The sequence below is a fragment of the Anolis carolinensis genome, unplaced genomic scaffold (assembly GCF_035594765.1).
Source record: "Anolis carolinensis isolate JA03-04 unplaced genomic scaffold, rAnoCar3.1.pri scaffold_34, whole genome shotgun sequence".
NCBI classification, from domain to species: domain Eukaryota; kingdom Metazoa; phylum Chordata; class Lepidosauria; order Squamata; family Dactyloidae; genus Anolis; species Anolis carolinensis.
In genome coordinates, this window is record NW_026943843.1 from 85,475 (window position 1) to 106,425 (window position 20,951).

The following is a 20,951-nucleotide window of genomic DNA, read 5'->3' on the forward strand; positions in this document are numbered from 1 at the left end:
CCCTCCCCCAGGTTTACCTTAACCTCATCCATTTCGGATTTTAGGCCTAGAAACATCTCCGGTGGGCTGGCAAAAACAAAGCTCAAAGCAGCCTAACAAAAAACAAGTCCAATTTGTGTTTATTTAATTCATGAAATAGCTTAGAAAATAGGAAATGATACAGGTGGGTATTGACAGTTGCGCTCTCTTAATGCAATCCCTGAAGGCCAAGGCAAGGGGATAAATTTGAACCAATTTGTTCCAGCATATTTTTATATATATAAATACTAAAAAAAGGCAGAAGCAACAGGAGGCGGGTACAGCATTGAGTTTCCAAAAATAATCCTTCATAACTTTGCGTGGCTCCTAACACAAAGTATTTTAAATACTCATGTATAATACTAGACATTTTAGTTGGAAAATAGATGACAAAAACAAGAGTAATCTTATTTGTGGGTCAAAGTAAGTATTGTACCATAGCTCTTATCAAAAAAGGGTCCATTCGCTTCTCTAAGGAAAGTGGCAAAAGGCAAGAGCTGAGTCCTTCGAGGGAGAACCCAAAAGAAGCACCAATCTCCCTCTATCTACTCTTAACATCACTTCTGGCCTTTTTTGAATGCCACCACTTTTCCCTCTCCACAGAATGGCCTTCGGCTTATCCACAGATTGCATCTAAATCCATAAATTGAGCCCCAAAACCTGCCCTTGACTTATACATGAGTACATATGGCACATCCTTCTACAGCCACAGTGTTTACGCTGATCAGTTAAGGCACTGCTGCAAGAAGCCCGTCCTAAAAGGCATCCTTATTGACTTAAGGCAGGTTCCTCCTTCCTTCCTCCATTTCAAAGTGTATCGTGTCTCTTTCCAATAAAATAACCCTGGAGTAAGACTATGCTTATATGGTCATATATTTTTTCCTTAAATTGCTCCTGTCATCCATAGCACCATTTCTTCTTGGCAAATAGATTTTTAAAAAGTTCTTTTTTGTAAAAAATAAAAATACAGTAGTACAGATCTGAGGTATAACTTTACAAAAAAAAAATACTGGATAATTTGGCTTTAAGCTTAAACGACTTAATTCCCTTTGGTAACAGATGGCTGTTGGTCTGGACGCAGTTGTGAAGAGTCTCTTCCGTTATGTACAAGAGTATCAGGAGGAGGGAATCTTCTGCCAGCCGTCCTAGTGGAGGAATTTGAACCCTCTGCTCCTCTGCCAGGTACCAGGGAGTTTACTTTCTTGCTGCAAAGAGAGAGAAAAAGATGTTTATTTTGGAAGGTTGTCGTTCTTGGGCTGTGAGACAGATTTTTCCCCCTTTTCTATTTCAGTTTTCAATGACTCCTCTTCATCATGGAAAGAAGTAACTAAAAAGTGCTACAGGATTTTATTTTTAGCCCAGGGCTATTCAGCACCTTTACCAATGATGTGGATTATTGGAATAGAGGGCATGCTGATCAAGTTTGTAGATGACTCCAAATTGGGAGGGATAGTTAGAGGAAAAGTCAGAATCCAAAATGACTTCAACAGATTACAGAGTTAAGCCAAAGCTAACACAATGAATTTGAAATGTACGGTACTACACCTTGGCAATAAAAATTAAATGCACAGATATAAGATGGGGATAACTGGCTCAAAGCTAGCCCATGTGAAATGGTAGACCATAAGTTGAACACAAGTAAACACTGATGCAGGAATCAAAAAAGCCAATGCGATTCTAGGCTACATCCTTAGGAGTATAGCATTTAGATTGAGATAATCATCGTACTTACACGAGTATAATGCACCATCAACTCTGATGTATGCCTCAATTTTCAAAACACCGAAGACAAAAAAAAAAGTATTTGCTGATGAATGTCATGCACACAGTTTCCTCTTATTGCCTTATTGCACTGCTCCAAAGGCTTGGTACCACAGCCAGGTCGCTTAAGTAAGTAAGTCATAGAGGGAGATGTGTTCGGACAGGTAAACTGGGCCGGGGCCGTTTAGGGCTTTATAGGCCAAAGCCAGCACTTTGAATTGTGCTTGGTGGCTAACTGGCAGCCAATGGAGCTGATGCAACATGGGAGTTGTGGGCTCCCTGTACGCCACCCCAGTTGTTAATCTGGCTGCCTCTCGGACTATTTGACGCCTCTGAACAGTCTTCAAAGGCAACCTCACGTAGAGTGCACTGCAGTAGTCTATCCTAGATGTAATGAGAGCGTGGACTACCATGGCCAAGTCTGACTTCCCAAGGTACGGCAATCAAATGCACAGCCTCATTTCTGCAAGGTGATTTAGCCCAAAAATGTGATGAGCATTAGATTAAATAGGTAATTATACTATATATAATTTGTCAGAGTGTTGGATAAACACACATAAGAGGCTGAAGCCTGTTTGGATTTCTACAAAAGATTTACTAACAAACAGAAAACTCTCAAGACGATATATACAGACAGAGTGCAGATCGACAGAATGCAGAGGGCAGAGGGAAGAACAGATAACACAGGGAGCTATTTATAACCACCTCTGCTGTCTGATGCAATACACAGTTAACTCTTCACACACTCGCATAGTGGACAGCAGACAGTGCATGATGCAATCTCCAGCTCACATTACATCACTATAACTCAATTACATTTAAACAACTCTATATACAATCATTCCCACTTCAACATAATTCATACGTGGAATAATTCTGGGCCAGGTTCTGGACATCACAATTCAAGAAGAATATTAAACCAGTTGAAATGTATCTGGAATCCAAGCCCTGTGGGGAAAGGCTTAGGAAGCTGTGTATGTTTAGATTGGAGAAAATAAGGTGGACATGAGAGGCATGTTTAAATATCTGAAGGGATGTCACACTGAGGAAAGGCCAAAATTGTTTTCTGCTGCTCTGGAGACCAGGGCACAATGAAGCAATTTATTCAAATAGCAGGAAAAAAGATTCAACCTAAACATTAGAAGAAATTTCTTGACAGTAAGTGGTTCAAGCCTTGTGACTTGAAGGTTGGGCTGCTGACCTGAAAGCTGCCAGGTTCGAATCCCACCCAGGGAAAGCGCGGATGAGCTCCCTCTTTCAGCTCCAGCTCCATGCGGGGACATGAGAGAAGCCTCCCACAAGGATGGTAAACACATCAAAACATCTGGGCATGCCCTGGGCAACATCCTTGCAGATGGCCAATTCTCTTACTCCAGAAGCAACTCCGGTTGCTCCTGACACGAAAAAAAATTTGAGAAAATGCTGTCCAGTTCTTCTACAGAGGTTTTTAAGCAGAGGTTAGCTAGCCATCTGTCAAGAGTGCTCGGATTGTGTCTTCTTGGACGGCAGACAAGGGTTAGATTGGATGGCCCTTGGGGTCCCTTCCAATTCTGTGATTCTAGCTTCAACAGCTCCTGCTTACCTTGGCACAGTGGGGCACACTTTGTCTTTGAACCCTGGCACCCACCCATGTGCAAATAGCTTGAGGAAAATCACACCTGTGCCCAAAATAGAAGGGCTTCTTTTTGCAGGAAGTGCAAGTGTTTCTGCTCGAGGTTGCCCCTTCTTTCACCCACCGCCTCTTTTCTTACCTCCTGGGCAGTAGGGATGGACGGCGGTGATTCCGTAGAGGTGCGTCCGTTGCTCTGGAAGGTACTCGTCTGTAAAAGCGCCGCTGTCTTTGTTCACGGCTATTACCCCATCCCTGTGCCGAAAATTAAATGGAAAAGGGCATTTGTTCAGCCTACTCAACAACTCTCCTTTTAGAACTGTCCCAGGGGATAAGAGAGGGAGAAAAGCCAACTCCAATATGGTTTGCTAACTGGTTTTTTAAATTCAGAAATAATTTAAAAAAAACTATTACAAAATCCTAAAGCAAAAGTATTGATAAATCTATTCGACATATCTAACTAGCCACTACAACATACTACAAAGCTAAATCAAAAGCAAACACACTAACAAAACATGTACACACATTAGCATGCACTATACTAATCTATAAACACTCCAGTATGGTTTGGTCTCTTACTTGGCTTAAGTTGTTCGGAGAAACAGAAGAACAGCTGTTGGCTGGTGGATGTTATCAGAACTGCGATGGATAAAATCGAAAGGCTTACCACCCCAACAATAGGTGTGTCTGCACTGTAGAAGGAATGCGGTTTGACACCACTTTAGCTACTCTGGTTCAGAGCTAGGGAATCCTGGGAGCTGCAGCTTGCACTCTTGCCAAAGGCCTTACACAACTACAACTCCCCATATTCCATAGCACTGAAACATTGTAGTTTAACTATTATGGTTCATTGTGTTGGCGTCCTGGGAGTTGTAGTTTACAAAGTCTTCAGCTTTGGAGTCTCACCAAACTTCCCCTTCCCAGGATCCCATAGCATTGAGTAACAGTGACGTCAAACTGCATTCAGTTCTACAACATACCCAAGGACAAGCAGGCTTTCTCTGCTCTTTCGTAGTGTGGAAAGGGGTGTGATTTTGTTTGACAATTGACAAAGCACCTAGAACACAGAAAAATAGACATTTTTCCCAAATAAACTAGGCCAGGGCTTCTTAAAACTTTTCCACTCAGGACCTTTTTCAACCAGAGAAATGTTAAGGTATATGGGTATATAAAACGGGTATACAAATGAAATATTTACTGACAACAAGCCAGTACAGTAGAGTCTCACTTATCCAAGACTCGCTTATCCAAGGTTCTGGATTATCCAATGCATTTTTGTAGTCAATGTTTTCAATATATCAGGATATTTTGGTGCCAAATTTCGTAAATACAGAAATTACAACATAACATGACTGCGTATTGAACTACAAATTTGTTGTATAATATGATGTTTCGGTGCTTAATTTGTAAAATCATAACCTAATTTGATGTTTAATGGGCTTTTCTTTAATCCCTCCTTATTATCCAAAATATGCGCTTATCCAAGGTTCTGCTGGCCCGTTTAGCTTGGATAAGTGAGACTCTACTGTATTTGCAAGGCTTGCTAAACAGCCTGATTTTCCTTTTAATGAAGGACACCTGAAGCATCTTTTTCAGAGTCCACTGTAAACGTGGCACAATAGATTTGTGTAAATGTCTCAAAAAGGCCCCTAAGTTATGCCAAATGTTTCAGGACCCCAACACTGAACTACGGGGTCCCCATTTGGGGTTGGGACCCACAGTTAATCAACACTGAGCTAGGTGACTGCGATCTTGGAAAAAATATGGGAGTCCACCCCACTGTAGTTTCATGTGCCATGAACTCAATGCATTTTATAAAATTTTATGTAATTTTATAAAATGGGAAAATTTCCAACAGATGTTATTTACTAATGGTTGTAGTCAGATCTTGGAAAACCAGGCACACCATGGCTTCGTAGACGGAATCAATTTACCTGGAGTGCAATTTCCTCTTCCAGTTTGCCCAGCAAACATCTGTCATTCCCAATCAGATGTCATCCCGATATGTCCACTTTCCTCACTTTTGGCTCCCCAAAGCCCCACCTCCAAACCAAATAGGTGGCTATGACAAAACGTGGTTCCTTTGAGGCCATGTGTCACTCCAAAAGGCCACATTTTGCTCCTATAAGCTGCTTCTAAACTCTCTTCATGAACAAGGGAGAATGAGAATTTGCATCCCAAATGGTGCTGCAAAAGGGCCACCTTCGTTATCCGCTGAGGTTGGCTAGCTGTTTGGACAAAACGGGCTTTTTGAAACCAGTCTTTGGCCTCAAGCTTCTGGGCTCGGAGGGACAGGCCTACCTTCTCCAGTCTGTGTGGAAGAAGTAATTGGCGTAGCTGACGATGCTGAAGGGGTAGTTGAGGTTATTCTGGATGACCCGCCTTCCCCTTCCATCAGGTAAGGCGCACTCCAGCCTTTTGGTTCCTATAGGAAACAAAAGAGAGTTAAACCTGGAAATGACATCAGTTGCTCTCTTTCTGGCTTTTGTACACAACACTGTGGAGCCCTCGCTGTCGCAGCAGATTAAACCACAGAGCTGCTGAACTTGCTATTATTTATTATTATTTATTTACTACATTTATATCCTGCCCTTCTCACCCCGAAGGAGACTCAGAGCGGCTTACAAATAATATTTACACACAGTGTATTATATCAGTAACACAGCACAACACTAGCACTATATACCAGTATATTGCACCACACCACTATACTGTAATATTACCAGTAATATTACATGTAATAAATAATATATAATTAATATTATTATATTGTATTATTATTAGTATTACAGTAGAGTCTCGCTTATCCAACGTAAATGGGCCGGCAGAATGTTGGATAAGCGAATATGTTGGATAATAAGGAGAGATGAAGGAGAAGCCTATTAAATATCAAATTAGGTTATGATTTTACAAATTAAGCACCAAAACATCATGTTATACAACAAATTTGGCAGAAAAAGTAGTTCAATACGCAGTAAGGTTATGTTGTAATTACTGTATTTACGAATTTAGCACCAAAATATCACAATGTATTGAAAACATTGACTACAAAAATGCGTTGGATAATCCAGAATGTTGGATAAGCAAGTGTTGGATAAGTGAGACTCTACTGTATATTGCATTACATTATAATATTATTATCAATATTACATGAATATACTAATCCAGGAAGCGTGTGTGTGTAACACAATTCTAAACAATTTCTGTTCCTGGTTTGGAAGTGTTATTTCCTGTTTAATTGTGCGGGTCTCACTTTGAAAGTACAGTAGAGTCTCACTTATCCAACATAAACGGGCCGGCAGAACGTTGGATAAGCAAATATGTTGGATAATAAGGAGATATTAAGGAAAAGCCTATTAAACATCAAATTAGGTTATGATTTTACAAATTAAGCACCAAAACTTATACAACAAATTTGACGGAAAAAGTAGTTCAATACGCAGTAATGTTATGTTGTAATTACTGTATTTATGAATTTAGCACCAAAATATCACGATATATTGAAAACATTCACTACAAAAATGCGTTGGATAATCCAGAACGTTGGATAAGCGAGTGTTGGATAAGTGAGGCTTTACTGTAGTTGTTCTACTCCAGAAACTTTGTTTTTGTGGCCACCACAAACCAGGCTGAATGGGTTGAGACTCTATGAGATATTCATTGAAAAACTAGAAGAAAATGTGCTATAGCAGAATGCCCCACAGAAACAAAGTTTTGAAAGTTTAATAAATTTTTCTCATGTTTTTATGATAGAAACTATTAGGAAATGGTTTTTATAACCAAGGAACAAATGTTACATAGTGCAATGGTAAAGATATTATCCAGACCATACTATTATGTTTTGCACAGTGAGCATTTTATATTCTGAAGGAAAATATAGAGTTGATCCTACGCATTGCAGGTTTCACATTTGTGGATGATATTATTATTATTATTATTATTATTATTATTATTATTATTATTATTATTATTTATTTTTATTTTTTATTGTATGACACAGCAAACAAGATAGACATGCTGGATTTCGTATCACAAAATCACAAGTCGAACACTTCCCAAGTGTTTAGGACTGTGTGATGATGTGCGCAGATCCCAGTAGGGTGGCCTTTTGCAACTGACAGATCGTAATTTTGTCAATGTCTATTGTTTCCAAATGCCGGCTGAGATCTTTTGGCATGGCACCCAGTGTGCCTATCACCACCGGGACCACCTGCACTGGTTTCTGCCAGAGTCTTTGAAGTTCAATCTTGAGGTCCTGATAGTGGCTGAGTTTTTCCTGTTGATTTTCGTCAATGCGACTGTCACCTGGGATGGCGACATCAATGATCCAAACCTTTTTCTATTATTATTATTATTATTATTATTATTCACAGATTTAATTAATATGTTTTCTCTGGGAATCTCCAAGTCCTTCAGCATGACCCCACGATCAACTTACCCCTTAGAGTTGTCCCAGAGGACCTAAAAATTCCTAAAGAATCTATAGGCATTTGTAGGTCCTCCAATAAGATTATATGATCATATTCTGGCAATTTAACATAAAGTTATACTAGAGAACCTACAGCTTCTTAGACAACTATTCCTTCAAGTTGAAAAACAGTGTGTTTTCCCACTTCTGCTGAACTTTTACTCAGCGAATGTGGAGAGCTGACTGTATTTACTTTTGACAGCATATTGAATCCAAGATCCTATACGTTTATACACGTAGTTACACTGCACCCTCACAGTTTCACAACAAATGGCAAGTCCTAGAGCTTATCCCAGGGATGCAGTTATGGGGAGAGAAGGGACGAAGCCTTTGCCCTCCACAAATGACTTTTTCTTTAATCCCCAAATGTCTAGCACTGCAGGAAACGAGACAGTAAAAACCATTCACAACAGGAACTTTTTATATTGTCCATAGTTGCATTCCTTGGATTACTTTGCCTGCCCTTTTTCTATTTTCTGAACACTCGCCTGAAGTTTGAAATTACTGTAATGCTAGAAACATGAGAAAAGTCCAGAGTGAAGCCTGTAATTTACCCCTAAATTTGAAATCTGGTCAACGGTTGCCAACCATTTTCACTTTCCAAATCTTGGAGAAAAGCAACTAGTTTTGCACAAATAGCTGCTCTTTTGTAAACACAAACAATGTATAGGCTGAGCATCCTTTACCCAGGATTCCAAATTCTGAAGTGTTGTAAAATCTGAAATGGGTTGAAACACCTTTGCTTTCTTAAGGTTCAGTTGTTTCATGTACAAAATTATGTATGGAAAATAATGTGTATAAAATTGCCTCCAAGCTACTTGTATAAGTTGCATGTAAAGGTAAAGTTAAAGGTTTCCTCTGATGTTAACTCCAGTCGTGTCCAACTCTGGGGGTTGGTGCTCATCTCCATTTCTAAGCCGAAGAGCCGGCGTTGTCCATAGACACCTCCAAGGTCATATGGCCAGTGGCATTACTGCATGGAGCGTCGTTACCCTCCCGCTGGAGCAGTACCTATTGATCTACTCACATTTACATGTTTTTGAACTGCTAGGTTGGCAGAAGCTGGAGCTAACAGCGGGCGCTCACTTTGCTCCCCGGATTTGAACCTGGGACCTTTCGGTCTACAAGTTCAGTAACTCAGCACTTTAACACACTGTGACACCAGAAGATGTAAAACACTAGTCAATTCTGGGTACAGACTTGGCTCCCATCTCCAAGATATTATCTGAATGTACTTATACTTAGCCCTCCACATTTCCAGATTCAACTTTTGTGGCTTTGAAGATTCATGGATTTGATAAAAAATTTATTTCCAGAAATCTCTAGACATCCAGCAAGATTATATAACCAATTTCCTCTGGACATTGACACACTGGATGACCTAGATATTCCTACCAAGGTCTTCTCTCAGGCCTGACTGCAAATCTAGATATTTCAAAATTCCCTAAATGTCCAAAATGCAAAACAGTCCTGGTCCCAAGTACTTCAGATAAGGGATATTCAACTTGAATAGTTCCTTTTCTACAAAACCCACGTCACCTGCATCCGCCCAGCAAATCAGTTTGGAAAAAGGATCAAAGGTTAAGCCGTTGGGCAGCCCAATGTCTTGGTTGACCAGAATCCGCCTGTTTTCTCCCGTCACGGTGGACGTCTCGATTTTGGGGGCTTCACGGTTCCAATCTGTCCAGTAAAGATTCCTGGAGGGGAAAGAGGGTTGGCCATACAGTTAAAATGGCCATATTTATTTTATTTATTTATTTACAGCATTTATATTCCGCCCTTCTCACCCCGAAGGGGACTCAGGGCGGATCACATTACACATATAGGCAAACATTCAATGCCTTTTAACATAGAACAAAGACAAACAAACATAGGCTCCAAGCGGGGCTCAAACTCATGACCTCCTGGTCAGAGTGATTCGTTGCAGTTAATTGCACTGGCTTGCTCTCCCGCCTGCGCCACAGCCCGGGCCCATATTTGGTGGTCATGTAAAATTATACAAAATTATACAAAAGTTTTGGGAAATGATATTTAAAGAAATAGCAATGATAAAAACAGAGATAGTGAATACACCTAAATCAGCATTATTACTTATGCATGACAATATCCTCTCGCAAGAGGAGAAAGAATTGGTTTCTAATTTGATAACTGCAGCAAAATTGCTAATAGCAAAAAACTGGAAAGAAAAAAAAGGAAATCCAATTAGAAGAATGGTACAGGGAAATTTGGAACATAGCAATTAATGATAAGCTGACTGCAATATTAAAATTAAAAAGGGAATATCGAAACAAACAGATTTTTGGAAAATATGGAGAAAATTTATTGAGTATATTTTTAATGAGGGAAAGGGGTATAAGCCAGCCACAGAGAAATGAAATTTTGGACTTGTGAAACAGTATGAGTTGGTTGGTCCTGGTGAAGGTGGCAAAAATAAGGGGAAAGGAAGAGGGGGGAAAGGTATAACAATAATAACAATAACAATAATAAATAAAATATGTATAAGTAGATAAAAAGGTGTAGTAGAGAGATGTGTGATAAAGTTGTAATGGAAAAGTCTAAAACTGATAAGAAATATGTTTAAAGATGTTTTGATTTTTTTTACTGTCGGATTGTATACAACATGATATGTTTAAGATATTGTAAAATGAGGAAAATGTAAACGTATACATTTTGATTGATAAATTAATTTAATTTTTTTTTAAAAAAATGGTTAGGAAGACCAGAAGACAACTCCAGAGACATGAAAGGGTGGTCAGATATGCCTGCAACTCTTCCTTTCAGGAAGAAAACAAACCTAAGCTGCTGGCACTCACAATGCTTGCTTTCCTTCTACTTTCCCACAGTCAAATAAGGCAAGGGAAGAGACAAAGCCATGTTCCTCGACTCCTGCTTCAAAGAGGACATGGAACAATGGCTTCAAACTACAGGAAAGAAGATTCCACCTGAATATTAGGAAGAACATCCTCACTGTGAGAGGTGGAACTCTCTGCCACAGAGTGTGGTGGAGGCTTTTAAACAGAGGCTGGATGGCCATCTGTCGGGGGTGCTTTGAATGCGATTTTCTGCTTCTTGGCAGGGGGTTGGATTGGATGGCCCATGAGGTCTCTTCCAACTCCTTGATTCTATAGTTACCCATTATTCAGTTCTCCTCTACCTTTCTATTTATTTATTTATTTATTTACAGTATTTATATTCCTCCCTTCTTTCTCACCCCGAAGGGGACTCAGGGCGGATCACATTATGTACATATAGGGCAAATATTCAATGCCCATAAACACATCGAACCAAGACAGAGACAGACAGACAGACAGATACAGAGGCAATTTAACCTTCTCCTGAGGGGATGTTTGATTCTGGCCACAGGGGGGAGCAGCTGCTTCATCATCCACTCTGACGGCACTTCCTCACTTCCTCATTCCAACGTCGTAAATTAGTTAAACTTGCCTCCCCACTTTTATAAGTGGTACCTTATTTCCTACTTGATAGATGCAACTATCTTTCGTGTTGCTAGGTCAACAACGAGCAGGGGCTATATTTTATTTTTAATTGACGGGTGGTCACCCTGCCACGGGCTGGCCTCGAACTCATGACCTCATGGTCAGAGTGATTTATTGCAGCAGCTGTTTACCAGCCTGCGCCACAGCCCGGCCCCTCTACAGATGTCCTCAACTCTTCTACAATTGCTTCTACCTTGATATAGTCTCCCAAACCCTTCTATAGTTGCCACTAATCCTTCCCCAGTTGCCCCAACCCTCCTACAGTTGCCCCTACCAATCTGTAGTCATCCCCTACCTTTCTACAGTTGCCCTCTACTCTTCCTGTTCTCCACAACCCTTCTCTAGATGCTTCAGTCTTCTCCAGTTGCCCCGACATTTCTGCATTTGCCCTCGATCCTTCTCCATTTGTCTCTATTACAATTGCCCCCAATCATTCATAAACTGTCTCATACCCTTTTACAGTTGCTCCAACAATTACACCATTGCCCACTACCCTTCTACAATTGTCCAGACCATTCTACAATTGACTATACAATACAACTATAAGACTTTGCTTGGTTTTTATTTCTATTTGACATAATTGGCACTTAAACTATAAATAGGAATAGTTTTTCCATATTACCTTTGCAAGTGTTGCCAAGTGTATTCCTTTATGTTAAGAACTATACTAATGTAGTGAATGAGAATACGAATAGTGGATACCTTGAGTAAAGTATTCATTGCAATTTATACTACTAGTAAACGTAAGAGATTCCATAGGGACGGGGCTATGATCTACCACTGTTTCTAGCCAAATTCAGTTTAGATTGAGGTTAAATACAACACCATAATCCCCTTCTTTTGCAGCTTGTATAACAAGTGCCACTAAAAGTTGTTTATATAGAAGATAATATAACAGTACTTACATACTATATACTATACTTTCCTTTTTTACGTTTCATTCTACAATTGACCCTATCTTTCTACACTTGCACTCAGCTATTCTAGTTTTGGGTTGCTGTAAGTCTTTTGGGCTGTATGGCCAATGTTCCAGAAGCTTTCTCTCCTGACGTTTCACCCACATCTATGACCGGCATCCTCAGAGGTTGAGGGGTCTGTTGGAAACTAAACAAGTGGGGTTTATATATCTGTGGAAGGTCCAGGCTGGGAGAAAGAACTCTTGTCTGTTGGAGGCAAGTGTGACTGTTGCAATTGGCCACCTTGATTAGCATTTAATGGCCTTGCAGCTTCAAAGCCTGGCTGTTTCCTGCCCGGGGGAATCCTTTGTTGGGAAGTGTTGATTTTAGTTTTTCCCTACCCATCAGCAGTTGCCCTTACCCTCCTGCAATTGCACAACCCCAGATTTATATGCTATCCTCATGGCTTTATTGTATCCTAATTTCTCCAGGTTCGTGCCCTGCTTCCTCATTTTGGCAACAAAACAGATTGCTTCTAGGAGTGGCAATTTACCCTTTCAAGTATGTAACAAAGAAATGTTCCCATTGCTCCTCTGGTTAAAAAATAATAAAAGGTGCCTGGGGTCAAAGTAGTGTCAACCACTCACCCACGGATGGGATCCACGGCTATTGCGCGAGGGTTGACCAGGTCTGTGGCAAAAAGGACTCGCCGTTCTGTGCCATCCAGCCTCGCGCTCTCGATTTTGTCCAAGCCGCTGTCCGTCCAAAACATGGTGCTTCGGAGGTGGTCGATGGCAAGGCCTTCAGGACTAATCAGCCCTAAGAGAGCAGAAGCCAAGGAAGGAAATACAAGACAAGACCTCCTTTACATACTTCCAATATAAAATAGTTACATCGGAAATCAGGAAGGGAGTGGACAGCAGAAAGGGGCTCTTCTATCAATGGTTCTTTGATTCAAGGGATGGATCATGTAGGGAGGTAGCTATAAAATGTCAGTAAAAGTAACTCTTGGTTATGTGACCCTGAGCCTATAAAATAATCACAGCCATTGGATGACATAACATGGATGTATTCTGTAATGTGCTTTGTTCGTTTAAATTGGGAAAGGTGCTTTACGCATTGGATTACAACAGACCTATGAAGAATTTATCTACATGTTGATTCACCATTCAACAGCTGATCCAATGTGTCAACTCTAGTTGGAACAAACTATGTTATATAGTGAAATTATGTACTAACTACTTTTGTAAATGGAATGGCTTCCATCAACCCAAAAGGGAAGGAGATGAGCCATTTCCCTGTATCCCATGTCTTCAAATATATCCTTTGGGGTCATTAGACCTTTTAGAGAAGATCTGAGGATGTGTCACAAGGAGGAGAGGGGAATATTATTTCACAGACCCAGTGTTAGTTGAGGCAGTTTAGGTGGACTGGTCCTACATGAATAAGGAGTCAAACTTCAAAGGAGCTGTCTTGGGTGCTGAATCTTGGCGCCAATGAAATTTCAGCACCTTGGAGAGCTCTGTCACGCAAAAGCCAGCCCTCTGATAAGCCAGCCCTTTGTCCAGCGGATGCGAGTCGCCTACCTGAGCTGATGACAACCTCCGGCTCTGCCCCCGGCTCCAGGCTCGCCCGGCTGATGGTCCGTCCCGCCACATCTGTCCAGTACATCATTTTTCCCCGGCAGTCATAGCCGATCCCCACCACAATGGATCCCTGCAGCGATGTTGTGAGAAGTAGAAGACACATCCAAATGGTTAGAAAGAACTCTGTGCTTGGTCTGTGGGTAACAAGGGTCCAAGTAGATCCCCAGAGTGAAGTTTGGACCCCGCCTATCTCCATGATTGCAGCTCCCCTATGAACTGGCGTGGACTCTTAGATCTACCGAGGAGGCCCTCCTCTCGCTCCCACCACCGTCTTTTAATTTTAAATGTGTATGATGATCTTAATAGTAATATGTTTATGTTTTTATTACGGTTATGTTGAATGTTTCTGTGTTCGTAATTGAATGCTGTGTTCGTAATTGAATGAGCCCCTTCAGTGAGATAGAGCGTTATAGAAATGTATATTTATTTATTTATTACAATACTTATATCCCGCCCTTCTCATAGGGGACTCAGGGTGGCTTACAATAAAACACAATATAAAAATATTACAACAATTCAATCAATAAATAAATTGATAAAAATATACATACAAATATATAATTGGCGCATTTTGAGTCTGATAGCTGGTCTGTCATTGAGTTCTAGGATGGTAATAATTGTTGCTGCTGTTATTGGTGAAATAAAGTTTTATTATTATTATTATTTAACTGATAAAAAGTCATATCCCTCTCTATGTCCTCTTGGGGCTACTTTACCATATTTTTAGAAGTTGTTTAAGGCTCAGAAGAGACATTTATTTTCAATCATGAAATAAGCCATTAGCCAAATAAACTGTAGTTTGTGTATTGTAAAGGAGTGGGGATCCTGTGGATGTTGAGAGGGCCTTTAAAAAGCATACAGGAACAGTCTTTACCCCAGCTTTGCAATATTGGCTTGGAACTCATTATTGCAATTATGCACGAGTAATGTAGGGTTTGTGTACACTGCACAATTAATGCAGTTTGATACCACGTTAACTACTATGGCTATGGAATCCTGGGAGCTGTAGTTCAGAGAGGCACTACCACTGTTTGGCAGAGAAAGTGAAAGACCCTATCAAACTACAAATCCCAAAGTTTGCAAGTCTGTGTGCCATGGTATCATTTCTTATTCTCTGCCTTGAAAATCAGTTCACTGAACAATACGGAATAAATCTATAGAATAATGAATAACATGGGACTACTTTCCAGGTTTGGCAACAAAACTGTGTTGAAGTCTTTGGGAATCCTTCAAAAAGTGCCATGTGCCACTAGCTTGTTAATGTGGGATTTGTGTGTTGGTAGTGTTTAAATGAAATTTGTGTCTTGCTTGTATTGCATACTGATTGCATCATCCAGAGTGTACTATAGTCTGGAAAGAGTTGATTGCTGAGAAGCTGTGATGACCTTGATGTGTGGCTGGAACCAGGGAGTGTCCAGACACAAGTGTGTGCATTGCTGATTGCATCGGTTCAGTTGTGCGTTGAGTGGAGTGCTGTCTGCCTAGAGTGAGAATCAAGTCCTGTGTTTGTCTATTGTCTGCAAGTCTGTTTGTCTTGATTATTACTGAAGACAGTAAAACTTGTATATAGTTTTACCATCGTCTCTGATGTCTCTTTGTTCTGCGTTCCACTGACTCCATCCAACTACTGCTGCGCTGCAAATACTCTGACATAGCTGAACCCAAAGTTGCCTGTGACTTTAGGTCTATTTCCTTTTTGAATCTTCTCATGCGCACGCACTCTAGTCATGGTTATTGTTATTATCCAATTGCAATGACTCTTCGAATAACACAGGGATGTCTGCATGAACTACAAGCATAATTGCTGCTGGCTTTATAAAGGTTTGACTAAGCCCTCTGGTATTTCAGCCACAACAAAATACCTATGACCGACACATGTTTCTGACCTTCTGCTTTGCTCCATGAAAGTGAGAGAAGCGGTCAAATGGGGCCACAGCTTTCTCTACTTGGTTCCCTGCAGAACCTTTGGACATCGTGTTCAATGTCTGTTTCAAATGAGGAAATCAACACAATCTGTCCTGACATATACACAAGTGTGTGTGGGTTTGGTAAGGCTTCATCTCTCCCCCAGAGGTGGTCTGAAGAACATCTGCCTTCTCCCTTAAACACATCGTTCCCAGACTGATTCTTGGAAGCATTGTCTGCAAACATTTCTTGGCCTGGAACTCCCAAAATTTGGGAGGTTATTCAGGGTACTGATTCAAAAAATTGCTTAGGATAGACCACAGTAGAATGAAAAAACTGTATACAAACTGTAACAAAAAAATTTTTTCCAACTTGTATAGGAAAGGGATTGTGGTGATGTACCTACTTAGGTCTGAACTGGATTTAAAGGTAGTCGGTGATAAATCCTAACCCCATCCCTGTTGTATATCTATCTAACAACTAATAGTAATGTATTTGCAGTATCTGTTCCACAAAAGCAACGTATATTCTTGTTAAGGTATCCAATAACTATATAATTATTCAATTAGATTTGCTTAGTTCTTAACATAAATACGTTTAATTTGGCAATACTTCACCTAAGTGTTCCTGTAAAACTGTTGCAGTCTCAGGTTTAAACTCTCAGTCTTAACAAATAAAGTAAGTGAAAACCAAACAAAGTCTTACCAACATCTTAATGATGTTCTCAAGTGCTGCTAAAGTTAAGAGCTGTACAAATCCAGTTGTATACTGTATATTAAAGATTATATTACTATAGAAATATAGAACTCATAGATTAATTACTTTAAACTATATTATATACCATACTTTTCCTTTTTTCATTCTACTTTTGATTATAGACATCTGTGCGTTTTGCTTAGGATAGATCACACCAGCTCTAGTTTCGTAAATGTAATTACAGTAGAGTCTCACTTATCCAACATAAACGGGCCGGCAGAACGTTGGATAAGAGAATATGTTGGATAATGAGGCATTAAGGAAAAGCCTATTAAACATCAAATTAGGTTATGATTTTACAAATGAAGCACCAAAACATCATGTTAGACAACAAATTTGGCAGGAAAAGTAGTTCAATACGCAGTAATGCTATGTAGTAATTACTGTATTTATGAATTTAGCACCAAAATATCACGATATATTGAAAACATTGACTACAAAAATGCATTGGATAATCCAGAACGTTGGATAAGCAAGTGTTGGATAAGTGAGACTCTACTGTACTCTGATTTTCTGTATGTGAGTCGATGGTGACTGATATATGGTATATGTTCTGTATCTCAAAAACTAGAGCTGATTGGGAAAAACTGGTGCCATTTTTGGAATCTGCGGATCAAATATACCCAGTAACAGGGCTAACAACTGAAACACCAAAATGTGAAAATGTGTGTTAGCTGGTGCATAAACTGTCCACTCAAGGAATCTCTAGGTCCTCCAGTGCAATTCTGTGGTCAGCTTTCACATCCTTTAGCAAGGAGTTTCAATGGTTTGCTGTGAGTTTTTCGTGTTGTAAGGCCATGTTCTAGCAGCATTTTCGCCTGCATCTGTGGCCGGCATCTTCAGAGGTTCTGTTGGCAATGAGGCAGGTGGATTGTATATATCCCTGTGGAATAATGTCCAGGGAGGGAGAAAGAAATCTTGTCTGTTAAAGCAAGTATGAATGTTGTAATTAGCAAGCTTGAATAGCATGAGTAGCCATGAAGCTGCAAAGTCAATCAGTGAGGTTCTCTGCATAGAGTTAGCCTGGCCTCTGTTGCCTGGAGACATCCTCTGTTTTAGGAGCTGTTAACTTGCACTTGATTGTTTGCTGTCTGGAGATACCGGGTTTCTGAGTGGTGTTCCTTATTTACTGTCTTTATTCTGGTGTGTTTTTTTAAAAAATACTGGAACGAGATGTTGTTCATTTTCATGGCTTCCTCCTTTCTGTTGAAATTGTCCACCTGTTTGTGGATTCCAGTGACTTCTCTGTGGCATAATGGTTGTCAAAGTGGTCCAGAATTTCTGTGTGCTCAAATAATATTCTATGTCCAGGCTGGTTCATCAAGTGCTCTGCTATGGCTGACTTCTCTGGTTGAATTAGTCTGTAGTGCCTTTCATGTTCATGGCACCTACCCTGTCCACCTTTTGCAAAGACCTAAAGAAGTGGATTTTCCGGTGCGCTTTTGAGTAAGCAGTCCCACCAGATAGTCAGCCCACTTACATCTCATTATCAGTTATTATACTTTATCACTGTTCCTTGCCCTTTATAGTTTTAGTGTTTACTGAGATGGCTCCTCCACCCATTATATCTCCTAGGAGCCCTATCCAGAGTTCTACACAGTTTTACCCTCTGAATGTTTAGCTGTTATTATTGTCCTGGTTTTAATTCTGTTGATGTGTTATATTGCTTTATGTAGTTATAATGTTTTTAATTGATTGTTCTGTGTTTTAACTTGTGTTGTTGGGCTTGTCCACATGTGAGCCGCTCTGAGTCCCTTTGAGAAGATGGAGGTGGGAAAAAAAGATATTATTATTATTATTATTATTATTATTATTATTATTATTATTATTATTATTATATTATGACACAGCAAACAAGATAGACATGCTGGACCTCGTATCACAAAATCACAAGTCGAACCATTCCCAAATGTCTAGGACTGTGTGATGTATTTTCGGATGATGCGCGCAGATCCCAGCAGGGTGGCCTTTTGCATTTGGCAGATCGTAATTTTGTCAATGTCTATTGTTTCCAAATGCCGGCTGAGATCTTTTGGAACGGCACCCAATGTGTCAATCACCACCGGGACCACCTGCACTGGTTTCTGCCAGAGTCTTTGAAGTTCAATCTTGAGGTCCCGATAGCGGCTGAGTTTTTCCTGTTGTTTTTCGTCAATGCGACTGTCAACTGGGATGGCGACATCAATGATCCAAACCTTTTTCTTTTCCACAACTGTGGTGTGTTGTGTTCTAGAACTTTGTCAGTCTGGATTCGGAAGTCCCACAGTATCTTTGTGTGCTCATTTTCCAATACTTTTGCAGGTTTGTGATCCCACCAGTTCTTTGCTGCTCGGAGGTGGTACTTGAGGCATAAGTTCCAATGAATCCTTTGGGCCACATGGTTGTGCCTCTGTAATCTGTCTGTGCGATTTTCTTACAGCAGCTGAGGATATGATCAATGGTTTCGTCGGTTTCCTTGCACAGTCTGCATTTTGGGTTAACAGCTGATTTTTCGATCTTGGCCTTAATTGCATTTGTCCTGATGGCTTGCTCCTGGGCTGCAAGGATCAGGCCTTCTGTCTCCTTCTTCAGGGTCCCATTCGTGAGCCAGAGCCAGGTCTTCTCCTTATCAGCTTTTCCTTCAATTTTGTCAAGGAACTTTCCATGCAATGTTTTGTTGTGCAAGCTGTCAGCTCTAGTTTGTAGTGCGGTTTTCTTGTACTGGTTTTTTGTCTGCTGTGCTTTGAGGAGTTTCTGATTTTTGACTTCAATCAAAGCAGGTTCTTCACTTTGCTTTACATATTCTGCCAGGGCATGTTCTTCTTCTTTGACTGCTTGTTTTACTTGTAAGAGTCCTCTGCCCCCTGATCTTCGAGGCAGATATAGCCGGTCAACATCACTGCGGGGGTGCAGTGAATGATGAATGGTCATGAGTTCTACGGGAACATGGCCATACAGCCCAAAAAACTCACAGCAACCCAGTGCTTCCGTCCATGTAACCCTTCGACAACACAAGGAATTTGAAGTTCACCCTCCTTGGATAGAACTTGGGACCATCTTTACAGAAGGAGATGAACTTGCCTTATGCTGAGCCAGAGTCCATTTAGGCTAGTAGGATTGATAGTGACTGGCAGAAGCTTCAGAGTGATAGGGAAGAATCTTTCCCAGTCCAACGGGGAAGACGTTGGCAACTGAACCCAAGACCCTCTGCACATAAATCATGCCCCAGGGATGATCGTTTCCATCCCACTGTAGCCCTCTTTGCTCCGCACCCTGATCCCCACTGGGCAGGAGAATACCTTACATGCAAGGAGAGCAGGGTCCTGGCAGCCTCCTTCTTCAGCCGGGTGCCGTTCAAGGGCAAAGCGCCAATTTGCTGGCCCTGAGCGTAAAGGAGGAAGGTCCCCGCAGAAGGTGGAATGACATCGGGGCGAGGAGAAGGGCGAACCGTCGGAGGAGCAACACTGGGCAGGCCTAGGACAAATAGAAAACAATGGAAAAGCATGAGATACAGGGTTATCAATCAACCCTTCTGATCCCCTCTACTTGGCACACCTTATTGCCCAACCGCTGCATTCTTACATGGTGGAGGGACACCAGGCTCCGACCGCGTGCCTTGGACCTCGCGGCCGTGTTCGTCCACACACCAGCAGTAGCCGCTGTTCCCGTGGCATTGCAAGGGGTTGAAGTGGCCCTGAGAGTCGCACTGGGGCACATACTGGTCGTCCTGTGGGTTGCCCCCATAATGCTCCAGGAGGCTCTGTCTCCAGCGCTCACACATCGTCTGCGGCCTCCGGGTCGGCTCTACAACACAGTATAAGGCAAGATTTAAAAGATGAAAAGGAGAAATATTAAAGTGGGATAAAATAAAAGACAAATGTGGTCAAGGGAACTGGATAGCATGGTTAGGGCTATCCAGTAAAGCTCAGGCCATGAAAAGAAGAGAAGTAGCTGAAACCCCACTGGATAGAATAACTAAAAGGAAAATAGAAATAGATAAAGGAATGGCTGGGCTATTGTATGATGAACTAATCACCTTAACTTACCTTTTATATATATAATGTTTATTTATTTTCATTCATTCAAATATACATACATTGCAGGTGTTTGTTGCATACAATGCAATACTTTCATCTATTAGTCTTTCATAATCATTTCTCAGACAATATATTTTCATTAAGGGGTCACAGGCTTCTATTTGTATAGTACATATAAAAATATTATACGTTCCAAATTTATATCCGTTTCCTCCTTGCCTTCAGTCTATTAGCTTCCTCTATGTACATTTTTAGATTTTTACATTGAAATGTTGGATCATTGGTTGCCATTCATTAACAAAGTTCTCTAAAGGTTCTCCTCTTAAGTGCATTGTTATTTTGTCCATCATCAGCAACTCTATAATACATTTTTCCAGTT

General features: G+C 40.7%; 1 protein-coding gene across 1 annotated transcript in view; it reads right to left on the reverse strand.

The window, feature by feature from the left end:
• Positions 1-102: 102 nt before the first annotated feature.
• The window catches only part of nid2 (nidogen 2), a 99,423-nt gene continuing 78,574 nt past the window's right edge, over positions 103-20,951 (reverse strand). Inside the window, exons 14-21 of the mRNA XM_062966831.1 lie at positions 20,118-20,339; positions 19,840-20,009; positions 13,836-13,965; positions 12,897-13,068; positions 9,396-9,553; positions 5,690-5,813; positions 3,531-3,643; positions 103-1,223 (exon numbers count right to left, since the gene is read on the reverse strand). Coding sequence (XP_062822901.1) covers positions 1,213-1,223; positions 3,531-3,643; positions 5,690-5,813; positions 9,396-9,553; positions 12,897-13,068; positions 13,836-13,965; positions 19,840-20,009; positions 20,118-20,339 — 1,100 coding nt within the window. The 3' untranslated portion in view covers positions 103-1,212. The remainder of the gene's footprint in view (positions 1,224-3,530; positions 3,644-5,689; positions 5,814-9,395; positions 9,554-12,896; positions 13,069-13,835; positions 13,966-19,839; positions 20,010-20,117; positions 20,340-20,951) is intronic.